The following is a 13,702-nucleotide window of genomic DNA, read 5'->3' on the forward strand; positions in this document are numbered from 1 at the left end:
TCCACAGACCACATTTAGTAAGCAGAGGAATGTTTTACATGCAGAAGGAGTTAAGAACACAGCCAAGGTCAAATTCTGGCTCCACTGCTTACTGGCTATGTGGTCCTGGGTGAGGAAGTACCTATTATCTTTGTATCTTAGTTCCTTTACCCATAAAGTGAAGATACTGCCTGCCTACAGGTCTTTGCGGGCTTCCATGGAGAGGATCTTAAGCACTCACACAGTGCCTAGCGCAGGCTACATGCACAACACATTATCCGCTCGCTGTCTGCAGGCCTGCAGGGCACCAGCCTATAAGGACCAAGAGCCTCTCACAGTGAGAAAGGGAGTCAGTTCTAAATGGGCTTTCTTTACCTGTGATTATTGTCCTCTTTCTGGGCCCTGTGGCAAGCTCTTATTTTCAAGGTACTTAGAAAATGACACCTTTTGCTAAAAAAAAAAAAAAAAAAAAGTCATGTGAGATTAAATGTCTTCCGGCCTCAGAACATTCCTGGCAGTACTATCCTTCATTCAACTTTCCAAACCAAGCAGCTCTTGTTCTAACCGATCCTCACAGAAGTGCTCACAGCAGCACCCCTGACCTGTAGCAGCGTCTCAGCCCCTTCTTGTTTCCTCCTGACATGGAACCTCAGTCCCACCTTGCTGCCCACTAGAGCTGCTGTCATCATGTCATCTATGAAGGCAGTGGACAGCTGCTGACTACGCAACCACCTTTGCCGTGGCTTCAGGATGGTGACTGAGTTCCGTTTTAGCCACATCCTCTTTTGGATGGGCAACCCCAGCTCCTTTGCCGGATGAACCAGCAGTCTCTGCTTTGCCAGAATAAACCTTGTCCCCGGGGGTGGCAAGGGCGGTGCCAGTGGCTCCTGGCATGTGGAGAGGAGGCCCTTCTTAAATGTGTCATTGGTATTTTCCACACTGCCTGGAAGCCTGGCATGGCAGCACATGTCAGAGGTAACAAGAGTGGGGGTGGGGGCGGTGGGTCCACACTGGAGAGGGAGAACATTAGCCTGGGTTCATCCCTTCCTAACTGCAAGGGGGGGCACCTCAGGTGCCGCGGACCCCCTCCGAAGCAGAGAAGATTGCTGCTCTCGGCAGGCACTTTGGAGCAAAGATAATAATATAATTTGACATTCTCCACTGTTTGGGGAAGAGATTACACCTATAATAGCCATTTTCAAGAGCCAGGAAGGAGGAGAGCATCCAGAGTGGGAGAGGGGGAGTCTAAACTTCAAATCAAAGGAGACAAGCCTGTTGGTTGTGTACACAGGCAGAGTTTCCATTTTTAAAGCTCCACTGAATTCTCTCTGCAAACAGCACATTTTACAGCCTCTAATTTTCTTCTCTGTGCTCTGTTTAGCATCAAGTCATTCTCCCTTTGCAATTCAGTAGCATCTTGAAGGGTGTTTGTTTGTCTGACAAGACTGAGTGGGCAGGTCCTGGTCTCTGTGCTGTGGCCTGTCACTTGTTTGCCACCCAGGCGCCATCCCGGAGTCCTCCAGTGAGCTCACTCCAGCCATACGCGGTGCACCGATCCCAGAGTGAGGGGCTCAGGGATATTGATTTTATTCCAGCCCCACAAAATGCCAATTATATACCTTGATTTCAGGAACAAAATTCTTACTTTAAGCCAACAGCTGTCTCATTGTGAAGAACCATTTCTTTGGGTGTGAATACAATCTTCTAGAGGAGGAGGGTTTCCTTTCCTACATGCTTCAGAAAATGTCCGGCTTTGACTCCTTAAAGGACATGAGCTTTACCCTTCCCCAGACCCCTCGGACTTAACCCAACTGACATCACAGCCAACCTCTCAATCCCAAGATGGAGCCCAGGAATCTCTTTATATTCACGTGGTGCTTTATAATTCCCGAAGTGCCTTCACCTCTGAAACCTCATCTAACCTTCGCAGCAATGTAGGAGGTAGGTTGGACAGGTATTATCCTGGTTTCTCCAGAAGCAGCCGCTAAAGCTCACAGAGGTTAAGCAGCTTGCCCGAAGTCACACAGTTGGCAGGTAGCAGGGTAGGACCAAAAGTCTTTGGATCTTTGGTCTGGGACTCTTGGCATTCACCGTACCATGTAGATCCTGCCTCCTACCCTAAAATGATCAACTTACTGTAATGAGAAGCCAAAGAGTAGTGTCACTTATTGGACTCCTCACTTAGAGACTTGGAGTGCACAAAACCCTGGTTTAGAGTGGCCCTGGGGCACGTGGAAGGAAGCAGAGCCTTTGGAGACGGTGAGCGAGTAAAGTGGGCTGTCTCAGTAAGGAGTCACTGCAGAAATAGAACCCCCTGCTGTGGCACTTTAAGCAGAGAACAGTCAAACACAGGGAACTTCCACCACCATCAGGTAGGCAGGAGGAGGGTGTCAGGAGGGACCTCCAGGCGTGACTCCCAGGACCGCACAGAGCTCCCCTGACAGGGGAGCCGCTGCCCACCGCTCACCCTCACGGAATCCAAGAGCGCACGCCGCAGCTGCAGGCTGGGCTTCAGCACGCTGCCACCACCGGTGCCGCTGCCACTCTCTCTTGGCACTCACAGCTGGGCAACAGATGCTGCAGGGCTGCTGCCAAAGCATCTGATGTTTCTAGCACGTGGCCAGCAGAAAATAGCAAAAGGGGCAGGAAGTGGCATTACATTGGCCACCAGTTCCCATCTAGAACTGTTGCTACAAGAGAGTCTGGGAAATCTGGCTTTTTGTTTGCCAGTTTCCAGCTTCTACAGAACAGGAATGAACGTTCGGAGGAGGGGACGAAGCACATCGAGCAAGCCGAGTGCACGGTTCCCACCAGACATGTTGCCCTAATGCCCACTCTCTCGTTACCAGTGAAAACCCACCAGGCAAACACTCTGACAATAAAGACTTGATTCTGGAGTGGATACTGATAAAGCCTTTACTAGCACAGGAACCATCCGTAGTGTGCAGTTGTGTTTTCACAAACATGCACACAGACACCGTGTCTCTCAAGAATCGTTGATGTGTTTCATCGTAGAGTTGAGAATTTCTAACCCGTGAAGCTCTCTCAGTTGAGCAGTAAACCTGTCACAACCAGAACACACAATCCAGGACATAAACGCCATGGTCCAGACTTCTGGAGCCCAGAGCCGCCCCCCGTCAGAAACAAGCTGTCTGGGAGCATCAGTCCTGCCACTCTGGGTGGAAAGGAGAAGTGGCTGTGGCAGTGGGGCCCAGAGATCACAGGGTTAAGTAAGGCCCTCAGAGAGGCTCACGAAACACTGAAAACACTCTCGCCGGGGGTGGCGGTGGTGTCAGGCTGCTCAGATGGGACCGTGCTCTCAGGAACTCCCCAGCAGGTGGCCACTCTGAGCTCATCCTAGCTACTGTGCCTTGCTTTCTGCGAAGAAAGATTTTATCTATTCTTTCCATTTGAACAATCAGACAGAACTTGAAAGGATGCTAGATATTGTCTAGGCCAACCATCTCATTCTACAGAGGAGTTAAAGGCCTGTGTAGGTGTCAGGGAGGGAACATCTTTCACCCTGTCCCCAAGCCTACCCCCCCTTCTAAGCCAGGGCCCCATGGCTCAGCCATAGGTGGGCACCTGCCAGAAGCAAGCATGGAGAGGAGTTAAGTGCCTGGGAACAGGAGCAGAGAAGTCTGAGCCAACAGAGAAGCACACGCACAGTGACAGCAAGATCTCTGCCCTGGTGCACGGGGCGCTCACTGGGCTGTCCTGCTTCTCCACTCTGTTCTCTCTGGCACGAACACGCCGCCCTCACTGGACATTCCTCCATTTGTTTACGTCCAGGCAAAAAAAAAAAATGAAGTGGGGGCCTTTTTTCTGGAAAAGCAGAGAAAAGAGAGAGGAGGAAGACGAAGGGAAGATGGAGGGAGAGGGAGAGGAAGAAGGAGGAGAAAGAGAAGGGAAGAAGGATGCAGGAGAATGGAAGAGAACGGGAAGGAGAGACAACAGCAGTTTGTGGGTGGAACAAATCCCCGTCAGAGAAGCTGGTTCCCTCTCCTTGGCTGGAGCCCGAGAGCTCCCAGTTCCCTCCAGGAAGGCTCCTCCAGGGAAGCGGCTATTGGTCCCAGCCTGGGTCTGCACAGGGGCACGGGGGTCACCCACAGAGTTCTGTGCAGCACACGGGCCCGGCCAAAACACGGCACCTCGGCTCGGCTGCTCGTTCTGAGATGTGACCCACAGCAGCCAGGCTGGCTGGGTGGCCGTGGCATACCTGGGCTCGGCCGTGCACAGCTTGCCTAGAGCGATGCCTGCGTTCAGCTGCACAGCCGTGTTCTTCGCGTCGCCACCCGAGAGCTTCAACAAGACCTGCACGAGGTCTGTCTTCAGCAGGGAAGACGCGACGCTGGGCACCTCCATGCAGTTCCCAAGGCAGAGGGCGGCGTTGCCCACCAGAACCTCATCCTCTGAGTGCAGCAGCTTCATCAAGATGCTAAACTCTGCAGGGAAGGAAGGGAACGGGCAACAGTTCCTCCCAATCTCCCAGCAGGAGCCTGGCAATGGGACACGAGGGGCCCGGAGGTGTGGGCAGCGGCCGAGCTTCCCCAGAAACTCTGTAGAAGGACGTGTTTGCTCACTCATTCAGCAAATAGTCACTGAATGCTATGAACCTCCTCGACCCCTTGCTGTGTCTCTGAGGTATCGCAGGTGGCGATACCAGAACAGTGCCCAGCACAACACAGTCGTTAGGTGAACGAACACTATGTGCCACATGGGTCTGTCTTCTCAAAAGTCCCCGTTCTTAACCTCTCCGCTCCAACACGGTGAGAGGTCCCCACTGACAGCCCCCACGTGGGAGAAGGTGCTGGCATCCTGTACCTGCAGGGCAAGAAATAGGACCCAGAAGAAAGGTTCCCGCTTCCACGGCAGGGCCCTTAGTTCCCCTCTGTGCACTCCAGAGGAGGTGGTGGGAAGGAGGTTAGCAGACGGCTGGGCTGCGACCCCTGCTGTGAATCACTACAGCCGATTTAAGTCACCGGACTAAAGCTAGGCTCAGACTCTGCTATTCCCCTTGCTCACTGAAGGCTGAAGGTGGTTTCTTTTTTTTGTTTTTTCCTCCCTCTGTGAAGGAAGAGAACCAGTGCTAGGTCGGTTTAAACAGAATGCTTTAGAAACAATTTCAATTGAACTTGGTGAGAGGAAGGAGTTTCCTAGCTTTGACCCTGTAATCTTTGAGCTGGCTGTCAGCTGGGTCTCCAGCCTGGGCATGTAGCTGTGTGCGGCAGAAAGGCTAATTAAATGCTTTCAGATCTGGAGGTGAAATCCACCGTGTCCTGTAAACACTGCTGAAGTCTGGGGAGAGGTTAAACAGCATTATTGCCCAGTCCCTCCCCATCCCTCGGCCACAGTTCCCTTTGCAGCTTCAAGGATGGATTAACCCCTGGGATGGGGGCTCCCTTAAGGAGATTGTCACTTACTTTTATCCAGTCTCACTACTTCTTCCCGAGCTTCGTGATAACTATTAGTGCAGATAGCTAGCGTCTTTATGGCGTAACGTGATGCAGTCTGGCCTCCTGTCTAGATTTCAGAATGAAATTAGAAACAGAAAATCAGTACTATGATTGTTCTTGACCAGAAACCATAGCGAGCAGTTATGACAATGCTAGTGGCTTCCCAAACTTCCAAAGAGAAATCCACCAAGAATGGCACATGCTTCCTGGTGAGCTGGCCTGGTCCCCGCTGGGGTGGAGTGTCACTCACACCCTCTCTAACACAGCCCACGTCCCAGACATGGATTGTATGCCTGTCACATACCCCTGAGTAATTGCCTCTGGAAGGCTTTATGAGTGAATGGCTGAGAAGAGAATGATGCTGACGACTGGCAGATCTTCCAGGAAGGGGAGGAAAAGGCCCTCCCATGTCATGTCACCATTTGAGAAGGACTGACTTGCTAGGGCTGTCAGGCTGACAGTCCTGCATGCAGAACATCAGGAACCCAGATCACCTTAAAAGCTGACAACTGCCAAATGCTAACCCTTAATATCACCCAGTGCAGGGTCTTTGAAAGGCATGTATGCAAATATGCATGCATGATGCACGTGTGTGCATGCGATCAGCAGCCTGTGGTGGGTTTGCAGAAGTTGTACGGAGTGAATGACAGTCATCATCCAAGTGGCAGCCTAAACTCCGACCTGCCGTGCTGCTCCTCAGTAATGCCCCCGCCCTGGCAGCAGCCCGAGAGCATGCCCCCTGCCCCACTCAGCCTGGGGCTTTATGAATAAGACCAGTGGTGTCACCGCACTAGCATGGGTGAGTGGACCTCACTGGGCACGTACATCACAGGTGGATCCAGAGCTGGCAGCCTAATAATTCCTCTCACACTTTCAGTTGAGTCTGGTGAACTGTTGTACTGACTTGCTTAGATTCACTGTACTCATTTCATAGGGAACCCCCAGCATCCTTTGGTCACATGGGAACTCTGTAGCCTATATATCTTGTAAAAGGGGTTACAGCCAACACTCTCCAGATAACTGTATAAAGCATCATGAGTAGGAAAACAAGAGCAAAATAATGGACCTGAGAAACCTTGCTGAAAGCCACTCACACCGTCTGTTTCAAGGACAGAGGCCATACATTTTAAAGTTAGGCTTGAGGGGGAAGCAGTTACTATGGATTTATATCTAATGAACAATTTACTTATTTATTCAACAATCTTTTGTTGATGTTCAGGACACTGTTTGGGTGGACAGGCAGAAGAGACTCTCTAGCCAAAAAATTTAAAATCCAGTAAGGGTGAAATAGTGGCACATTAACTAAAAAAAGAAAAAAACAAAAAACTGACCTTAATTCTGTCCCCTGAATAAAATAGGGGAAATTAAGAGGTTGTAACCAAGGAAGTTATTTTACCTTCAGGAATTTAATCATTTTCTTCACAACTCCTGCTCTCTGGGCCTCCTCAATGATTTTCAGAGAAGAAGAAAGGGTCCGGCTCAGAACCCCAGCAGCTCTCTGAGTAAAGCAGAAAAAGGATGATTAAATGTCCTTTTCAGAAATGCTAACAACCTGTAAAAGTTAACAAGGAGTTTGGCGAGGCAAAAACAATCATTAGTATTGGAAGCAAATTACACATCCCGATTTTTAAAAAATGGAGGTATGACTACATGGTGAGTGCCAGGCGCACTGTCTGGAGAATGGACACGCTTGAGGCTCTGACTCAGGGGGATGGGCAGGACATGGACAATGTATATAACCTGAGCTTTTGTACCCCCATGATGAGCTGAAATTAAAAAAAAAAAAAAAAGGAAAAAAAAATGGCCAAGTAATAAATACAAAACACTGTTCTTTTTAATAAAACTGTCAAAGGGCTGTAAACATTGCCTCTTGGCTCCCAAAGGCACACAATAGATTATTTCAGCTTTTCATAGGACCAATCAGTTCGACTCTGAGAAAGCACACTTCTTCTGGGATTTCCCCAAGAGCTCTGATAGCAGCAGGGCACTTATTAGGAGATGCTCAAGTTCCTGGATTGATCTTCTGTGGTTTTTGCCTTTTGTTCATCTTTCTCTTTCTGAATCTTTTTGTTATATTTCCTGGGAGATTTCATCATTTCCCAGCTATATATTTTTTTTTTGTTTTGTTTTTTAAATAGCAAGCTGGTACCATTTTATGTACCTAATTATCTCGAATCTTTTTCAGGATACAAATGATAGTTACTATTTTTTTCTTCTGTCTCCTATATCATCTCTATTTCTTTTGGGTCAGTTTGTTTTTCCTATTTATGTGTATGGCTTTCCCGAAATGTCTGGTGACCTTTAGCTGCTCAGTCACATTTAAGAAAAAAAGCAAATAAAAACAAGTTTGGGAGTGCCGTATTTGTGGGGAGGTTGTTGACTGGCATGTAGAGAGGTGGCTCTCCCAAATACTAGAAAGAAAAATCTTTTTTCCAGTTTTTCAATTCTTTAGAGAAAAAAAAAGTTCTGATTTTATGCCTAAGGAATAGACGCCTGCGAGCCGAACGAGATTCCACTGCCCTCTGCTGTACCTAGTATTTTGAAGTCTTGATCCTCTCCAGGGCACTGTAGGCAAATCTGCTGTCACCCAGCTGTGTTCCCCTTCATGAAGGTTTCTCCAGCCCTGTCTCATTAATTACACCTCTTGCAGCTGTTCTCCATCTTCTAGAAATTGGTTAAAATTATTTACCCATTGGTGACCTCTTGTCTAGTCACTGTGTCAATGTGAGTCTCTACTTTTTTTCCCCAATGCCTTTAATCTCATTTTAATGAGGTTTCCAGAGGGAGAAGGGATAAACTTGTGTATTATCATATTATTGACCTTGTTTCTCTAATCTTCCCAGAGATTCTAAAATTTTGCTATAGCTGACACTACACTACAGATCCCTTTTCAGACCCAAGGCCAGGAAGACTGTGTCCTGTCCAGGACCAGATTCCCATGGCGAAGCTGCTTCCCTGTTCAGCAAGCTGAGAAGCACCCCCCTGTGCACACACACAGAACCCTGGGGAAATGTGGCTACAGATCCCCTGAAGCTTTATTCAGGGACGAGTGCAGGCCTAGCTTTAAGGTCTGGACTGTGGAGAAAAGCCCCAAGCACCCAAGAACAGTGTTGCTTACCCCTTTGGGGGGGTCATGGACCTCTTCTGAGGATCTGATGAGAGCTATGATGCCCCTGCCCCTCTCATGAAAACACACATACACTTAGAATTGTTGATCCAATTGCAGAGGTTTCCAGGAACACATTCATGGAGTCCAGATTAAAAAACTTTGCCCTATAACGTCTGAATTGACTTTGGGGAAGTTGTGAGAGTGCTAGCCCCAAATGGGCTATGTTGGGCCTACTTTTTTTTTTTTTTTTTTGAGACACAGTCTCACTCTGTTGCCCAGGCTAGAGTGCCGTGGCATCAGCCTCACTCACAGCAACCTCCAACTCGTGGGCTCAAGCAATCCTCCTGCCTCAGCCTCCAAAGTAGCTGGGACTACAGGCATGCACCATCATGTGGGGCTAATTTTTTCTGTATATATTTTTAGTTGTCCATATAATTTCTATTTTTAGTAGAGACAGGGTCTTGCTCTTGCTCAGGCTGGTCTCGAACTCCTGAGCTCAAATGATCCACCCGCCTCGGCCTCCCAGAGTGTTAGGATTACAGGTGTGAGCCGCCGCGCCCGGCTGGACCTACTTTTTAAAACACTGGAGGCAGTCCCCAGTCTGCGATCTTTGAGGCACTGGTTCCCCAGAGGTGACCCTGATTGTTTCTCTAGGCTTTAGGGCTCTGCCCTGACAGGGATAAATATGGGGGTGATTGTTGATGTGAGTGAAGAACACATCCTAGGATGATGGCAAACAGCCTCTTGAATCACATTAAGATTCCTCTGATGCACTGTGCTAACCATAGGCTTTTCTCAGTTTTCTTATCCAAATGCCAAGAGCAGAATTAAGAAAGCTGCTCTAGCATATATCTAAAAAAGGGGCTAAAAACATTATGTATAAACAACCTCCAGGATCACTGGCTTTTTTGACTATGGAAAAAAGGGATTCTACATAAACTGGACACTTGACCTGTCCAATTTGCACTGGATGCCTTGACGTAGGACAGATCAGACAGATCACATTGTATAAGCTGGTCCAATTCTAGGCCACACAGAAAAGGGATTCTCAATTTGGGTCCCTGGACTCTAGAGGGCCCACAGATGGGTGCTGGGGGAGGTCACCAAATCCTTGAAACTGTAGGCAAAATGTGGTGTTCCTGTGCTCGTGGGCATTATTCTGAGTAGTACATCCACACCATAACTTAGAGAGCCAGCAGGTTCTCCAAAGTGGCAACTTCAAAAACGTTAAGACCCACTGATATTAAAGCAAAACAAAAGAAGAACAATGGAAGCTGTTTCTTGATTTCCCTGGGAGAAACTTACTGTCAGAATTCCTCCATCCTGGCCGTTTAGTAGAGATATGCATCTTCTGCTCACCTCCACAGCCCAGGCCTACAGTGAGGGGAGTGGGGAGAAGATTTTAATGTCCTGACAACCTGCGTCCCTATGGAGCTTCTTCCGAGCACACGCAAATAGAACTCACCGCTCCCTCTTCTTTACCCCCACCACGCTCTGCCCAAGTGTCCCTCACAACACCTTTTATTGCTCTTATTTCTTCCTGTGTCTGTCTCCCCTAACTCCAGGGTGATAAAGAGGGATGACATTTTATCTGACTTCGTAAACTTAGCACCTAGTCCCCTGCTCAGCATGCCCTGGACACTCAGTCAGATTTCTGAATGACTAACTGAGTGAGTGACTCAGGTCCCCCTCAGCAGAGCAAAGGGACAGAACATTCCTCCATCTATCCCCATGCCCACTGCCAGTGTACATATGCTTCTATTCTCTTTGTGAACATGAGAACAGTTCTACACAATAGAACATGTTCGGGTTGCCAGGGTTCCAGGCAGGGAGACAAGAATGCCATACCTCAGAGAAAAAGGGGGCCTGCAGGCACAAGTTCATCAGGAGTCCCAGGAGGGTGTAGATGACCTCTCTGAACAGGTCCACATCCTCCTCACACCTGGCCTTGGGCAACAAAACAAGGTAACCGATGACCTTTCTGCTCTGCTACTTCTCACAGTCCTCTCTTCCCCTGGACAAGGGTCTTAGAGTTACCCACACTCCCTAATTTGCCAATGTCATGAACCTAAGTGATGCTGGAAGATCAGAGACCGGTTCCATGAGTTAGTGTTAGTCTAGGAGATGTGGAAGGAATCTCTGGTACCTCTACCATGGGACTATGGCTGGGCCTGGTCCTGGGTTTAAACTGCAGAGTGAGCTGCTGAAATGGGTGATTGAGCCAGCTCCACCAGAAAGGCCTTCAGATCTCCTCTGGGTCAATGAGGCTTGATCTAGAGGGCTCTTCAAGGCCAGCAGACCATGAAATCTATGGCTACAGAAGGGATAAGCTGCTGGCCCCAGCACCCTCAGAAACAGAATTTTTGGAAAAGCCAGATCATTAAGAAGAAGCCAATTCCCCCAAATAGGATAAAAGACCAATTTTGGCTAGAAAAGCTAACGTACCATGAGACCCAGGCAGGCATCCGCAAAGTCCTCACAGGCTGCCATGTGTGCTCGGGTGGCAGGCTCAGCGCTGAGGTTTCCCATGATGGCGATACACTGGCAGAGGGCTGAGGAGCTGGTTACCTTGGGATCTCGCTTCTGAAAGTGAATGGGGAATGTGACTCCTCACAGAGCAGGCGGATGATGCTACAGTGATCTCTAGCGGTGACCCTCACTCACCAAAAGCCTAGGAACCAGAGAGCTTAATGTCACACAGGGGCATCAGTGGGGTCACACTGGTGACAGGATGGAGGCACACAGAGGAGTAGACCCACCAACCAGCTGGGAGCACCTGGCAGGTCCCTGCCTCGCTCAGAGCCTCCGTTCCACAGCCGTGAAACACCAGGGTGTGGTTATGCACTCTAAGGGCCCCTGAAACTTCTACGGCTCACCAGGCACAGGGGCCAGTCCCAACACACTCTCCGAAGAGGATCCCCTTACTGTACTCTGCCTTGTCAGCTCCAATTGCTGTACTCCTCCTCCTGACAGGGGTGACTTCCACTCAGGAGACAGGGTGGCACACGTACTGATGACAGGACTGTCAGCAGGGGGCTGATGGAGCCTGACAAACTCTCTCTGCCGTCACCTAAGATGCAGCCCACCTCCAGCTCTCCCTGCCCTGGAACCAGCCCATACATATGCCGCCCCCCCCGTCCCGACTGCGGTTGCTTTAGTAACTGAGAATTGTGTAAATTCCAGCTGTGAATAAATGATTAATCAACCTGGGAGACAACAGTTGTTCTGGATTGTAAATTGTGTTTAAACAGCTCTGCTCAAGCTCCTGAGAGTGTGTGCTGCAGAGGATAAAAACGAGAGTTTGCTCACCAGCACGCCTGTGAGTGCAGGGAGAACACCTGGAAGGCTGGCCTGGAACCAGACTTGGAATCTGTAGAGAAAACAGCTAGGGTTTATTTCTACAGTGCACAAACTATAGCATGAATACACCGTCATATCAGACTGCTACAGACTCTGGGTCCATAGCATTTAGAGTGCATGGGGCAAGTTGTTCTGAAACAAAAAAAATGAAAAGTTAGTGGGTATGTAATGTGGCTTTAATTTTTCTAAGCCTGGAGAATTGCCTTTGATGTTAACCAACAGATTTCAGAGGGCAGCTCTCTTAAGTGGAAGTTGCTAGAATCTCTAGGCTTCTGCCAAGCTGACTTAGCACCCGCCCCCTGCGCCCCCTTGCTCCGAGTCTCCATGCCGTGCGCCTGTCACACGGATGGCAAGTACAGTGCCAGTACGTTTACCCCTCACAGCCATCAGGAGTGCCCAGGTACACGCACACCTCCACACGCCAGAGCAGCTACTCCCATTCCTAGCCCGTGCCAGCTGGCCTGCCCGTGAGCCGAGCAGCTCTCTTGTTACGTGACTATTTCTAAGCAAGACCCCCTAGAATTCATGAGGAAATTAAAAAAAAAAAAAAAGCTCTGCTTAAAAAAAAACTTGAAGAATTATGAAAACTAAGAATTTTACTATCATGCTCAGCAGCTAAGCAAAAAACAAAGCAAAATAAACAAAAAACCATAGGGCGGAAGGAGGCAGTTACTCACAATGTCACTGTTACCTAAGAGGGGATTGCGTCTTCCGTCCATTCTCACTTGTTCACCCACTCATGTTCATTCTACTCAGATTTGCTGGGCAGTTACTATGTTCCAGGCACTGATTAGAAGCTTCCCCAAGACATGGCAGGCTTGCTCACTGCGAGAGGCCCTGTTTTAAGTGTGTTACTGCTTCCAAACCCACTGAGGCCAGGGTCAGGCCCTGCCCACAGTGGCTGGCATGGGGGCGGGCGGCCGCAGTGCCCTGGAAGGCATCGGCCATCCTGCTCAGTGAATCTTGTGGTGCTCAGTCAGAGACCTGGCGGGCCTGGCCTCTCTGGATACTGCACATCTTTAAAGATCAGAGAGTTCAACAAAGGTTGAAGAAGAAATGTCAACGTCTGGAAATAAAAAGTTACCTTTTTTCCAGAGCCAAGTCTGTGAGCAGTGCCATGGCGGTGTTGGCCTTCTTATCCGAGAGATCAAGAAATGACACCAGGGCTTCCAATAACCTGCAAAAACCCACAGCACCTCAGAGTGGGCTGTCCTCCAGGTGACAACTCCCCAGCACGGAGACCTTGCTCGGAAGCCAGGCAGGAGCTGGGATCCCGGTGAGACAGGAAAGGGTGGCCTTGCCAGGCCCTGCTAGGAAGCCCAGCTCCTCGCTCACCCCAGAGACAGACACTGTCCTACAGGGGTGGCCCCCCCACTTAATGGGAAGCCCCAGGAGTGTGAACACTTTTAACCAAAGTTTATTGATTATTGGACCGCAGCTTGGAAGGAGTCTCTGTGCTTCTGCCGTGTGACTCTGGCTCAGTCAAGTTCATTAACTTAGATGACATCTAAATGGCATGCTTACTAATCTGCTGATGACTAAAGTGGGAGGGCCCCCTAATAAGGTGGGTGACGGAATAAAGATTTAACAAGATTTTGACAGGCTGCTGAATATATCAGATGAAATTTAATAGGGTTAAACTCAAAGTCCTCCATTTAGAGCTGGAAATTCTGTGTAAGTAACAGAATTGGGAAATCTGGTTTGTAGGAAAAGATTTAAGGGTTTTTAGACAATTACAAACACAGTATGAGCACATAGTCTGGTGCAGACGCCAAAGAAATCTAATGCAGTCTCAGGC

At 49.1% G+C, this 13,702-nt stretch overlaps 2 protein-coding genes across 5 annotated transcripts in view; both read right to left on the minus strand.

The window, feature by feature from the left end:
* Positions 1-1,520, minus strand: part of ANKK1 (ankyrin repeat and kinase domain containing 1) — a 29,001-nt gene extending 27,481 nt beyond the window's left edge. The window contains 2 exon segments of the mRNA XM_045556921.1: positions 582-989; positions 1,512-1,520. Coding sequence (XP_045412877.1) covers positions 582-989; positions 1,512-1,520 — 417 coding nt within the window.
* Positions 1,521-2,877: 1,357 nt separating this feature from the next.
* TTC12 (tetratricopeptide repeat domain 12) overlaps positions 2,878-13,702 on the minus strand; it is a 49,064-nt gene continuing 38,239 nt past the window's right edge. For 3 of the 4 annotated variants that reach the window (XM_045556564.1, XM_045556562.1, XM_045556563.1), the window contains 9 exons: positions 12,989-13,081; positions 11,854-11,914; positions 10,990-11,127; positions 10,393-10,491; positions 9,850-9,918; positions 6,832-6,933; positions 5,403-5,502; positions 4,199-4,424; positions 2,878-3,041 (listed from right to left, as the gene is read on the minus strand). In XM_045556564.1, coding sequence (XP_045412520.1) covers positions 2,966-3,041; positions 4,199-4,424; positions 5,403-5,502; positions 6,832-6,933; positions 9,850-9,918; positions 10,393-10,491; positions 10,990-11,127; positions 11,854-11,914; positions 12,989-13,081 — 964 coding nt within the window. In that variant the 3' untranslated portion in view covers positions 2,878-2,965. The remainder of the gene's footprint in view (positions 3,042-4,198; positions 4,425-5,402; positions 5,503-6,831; positions 6,934-9,849; positions 9,919-10,392; positions 10,492-10,989; positions 11,128-11,853; positions 11,915-12,988; positions 13,082-13,702) is intronic. The other variant, XM_045556565.1, reaches the window with a different exon arrangement.

Source organism: Lemur catta, chromosome 7, assembly GCF_020740605.2.
Source record: "Lemur catta isolate mLemCat1 chromosome 7, mLemCat1.pri, whole genome shotgun sequence".
NCBI lineage: Eukaryota > Metazoa > Chordata > Mammalia > Primates > Lemuridae > Lemur > Lemur catta.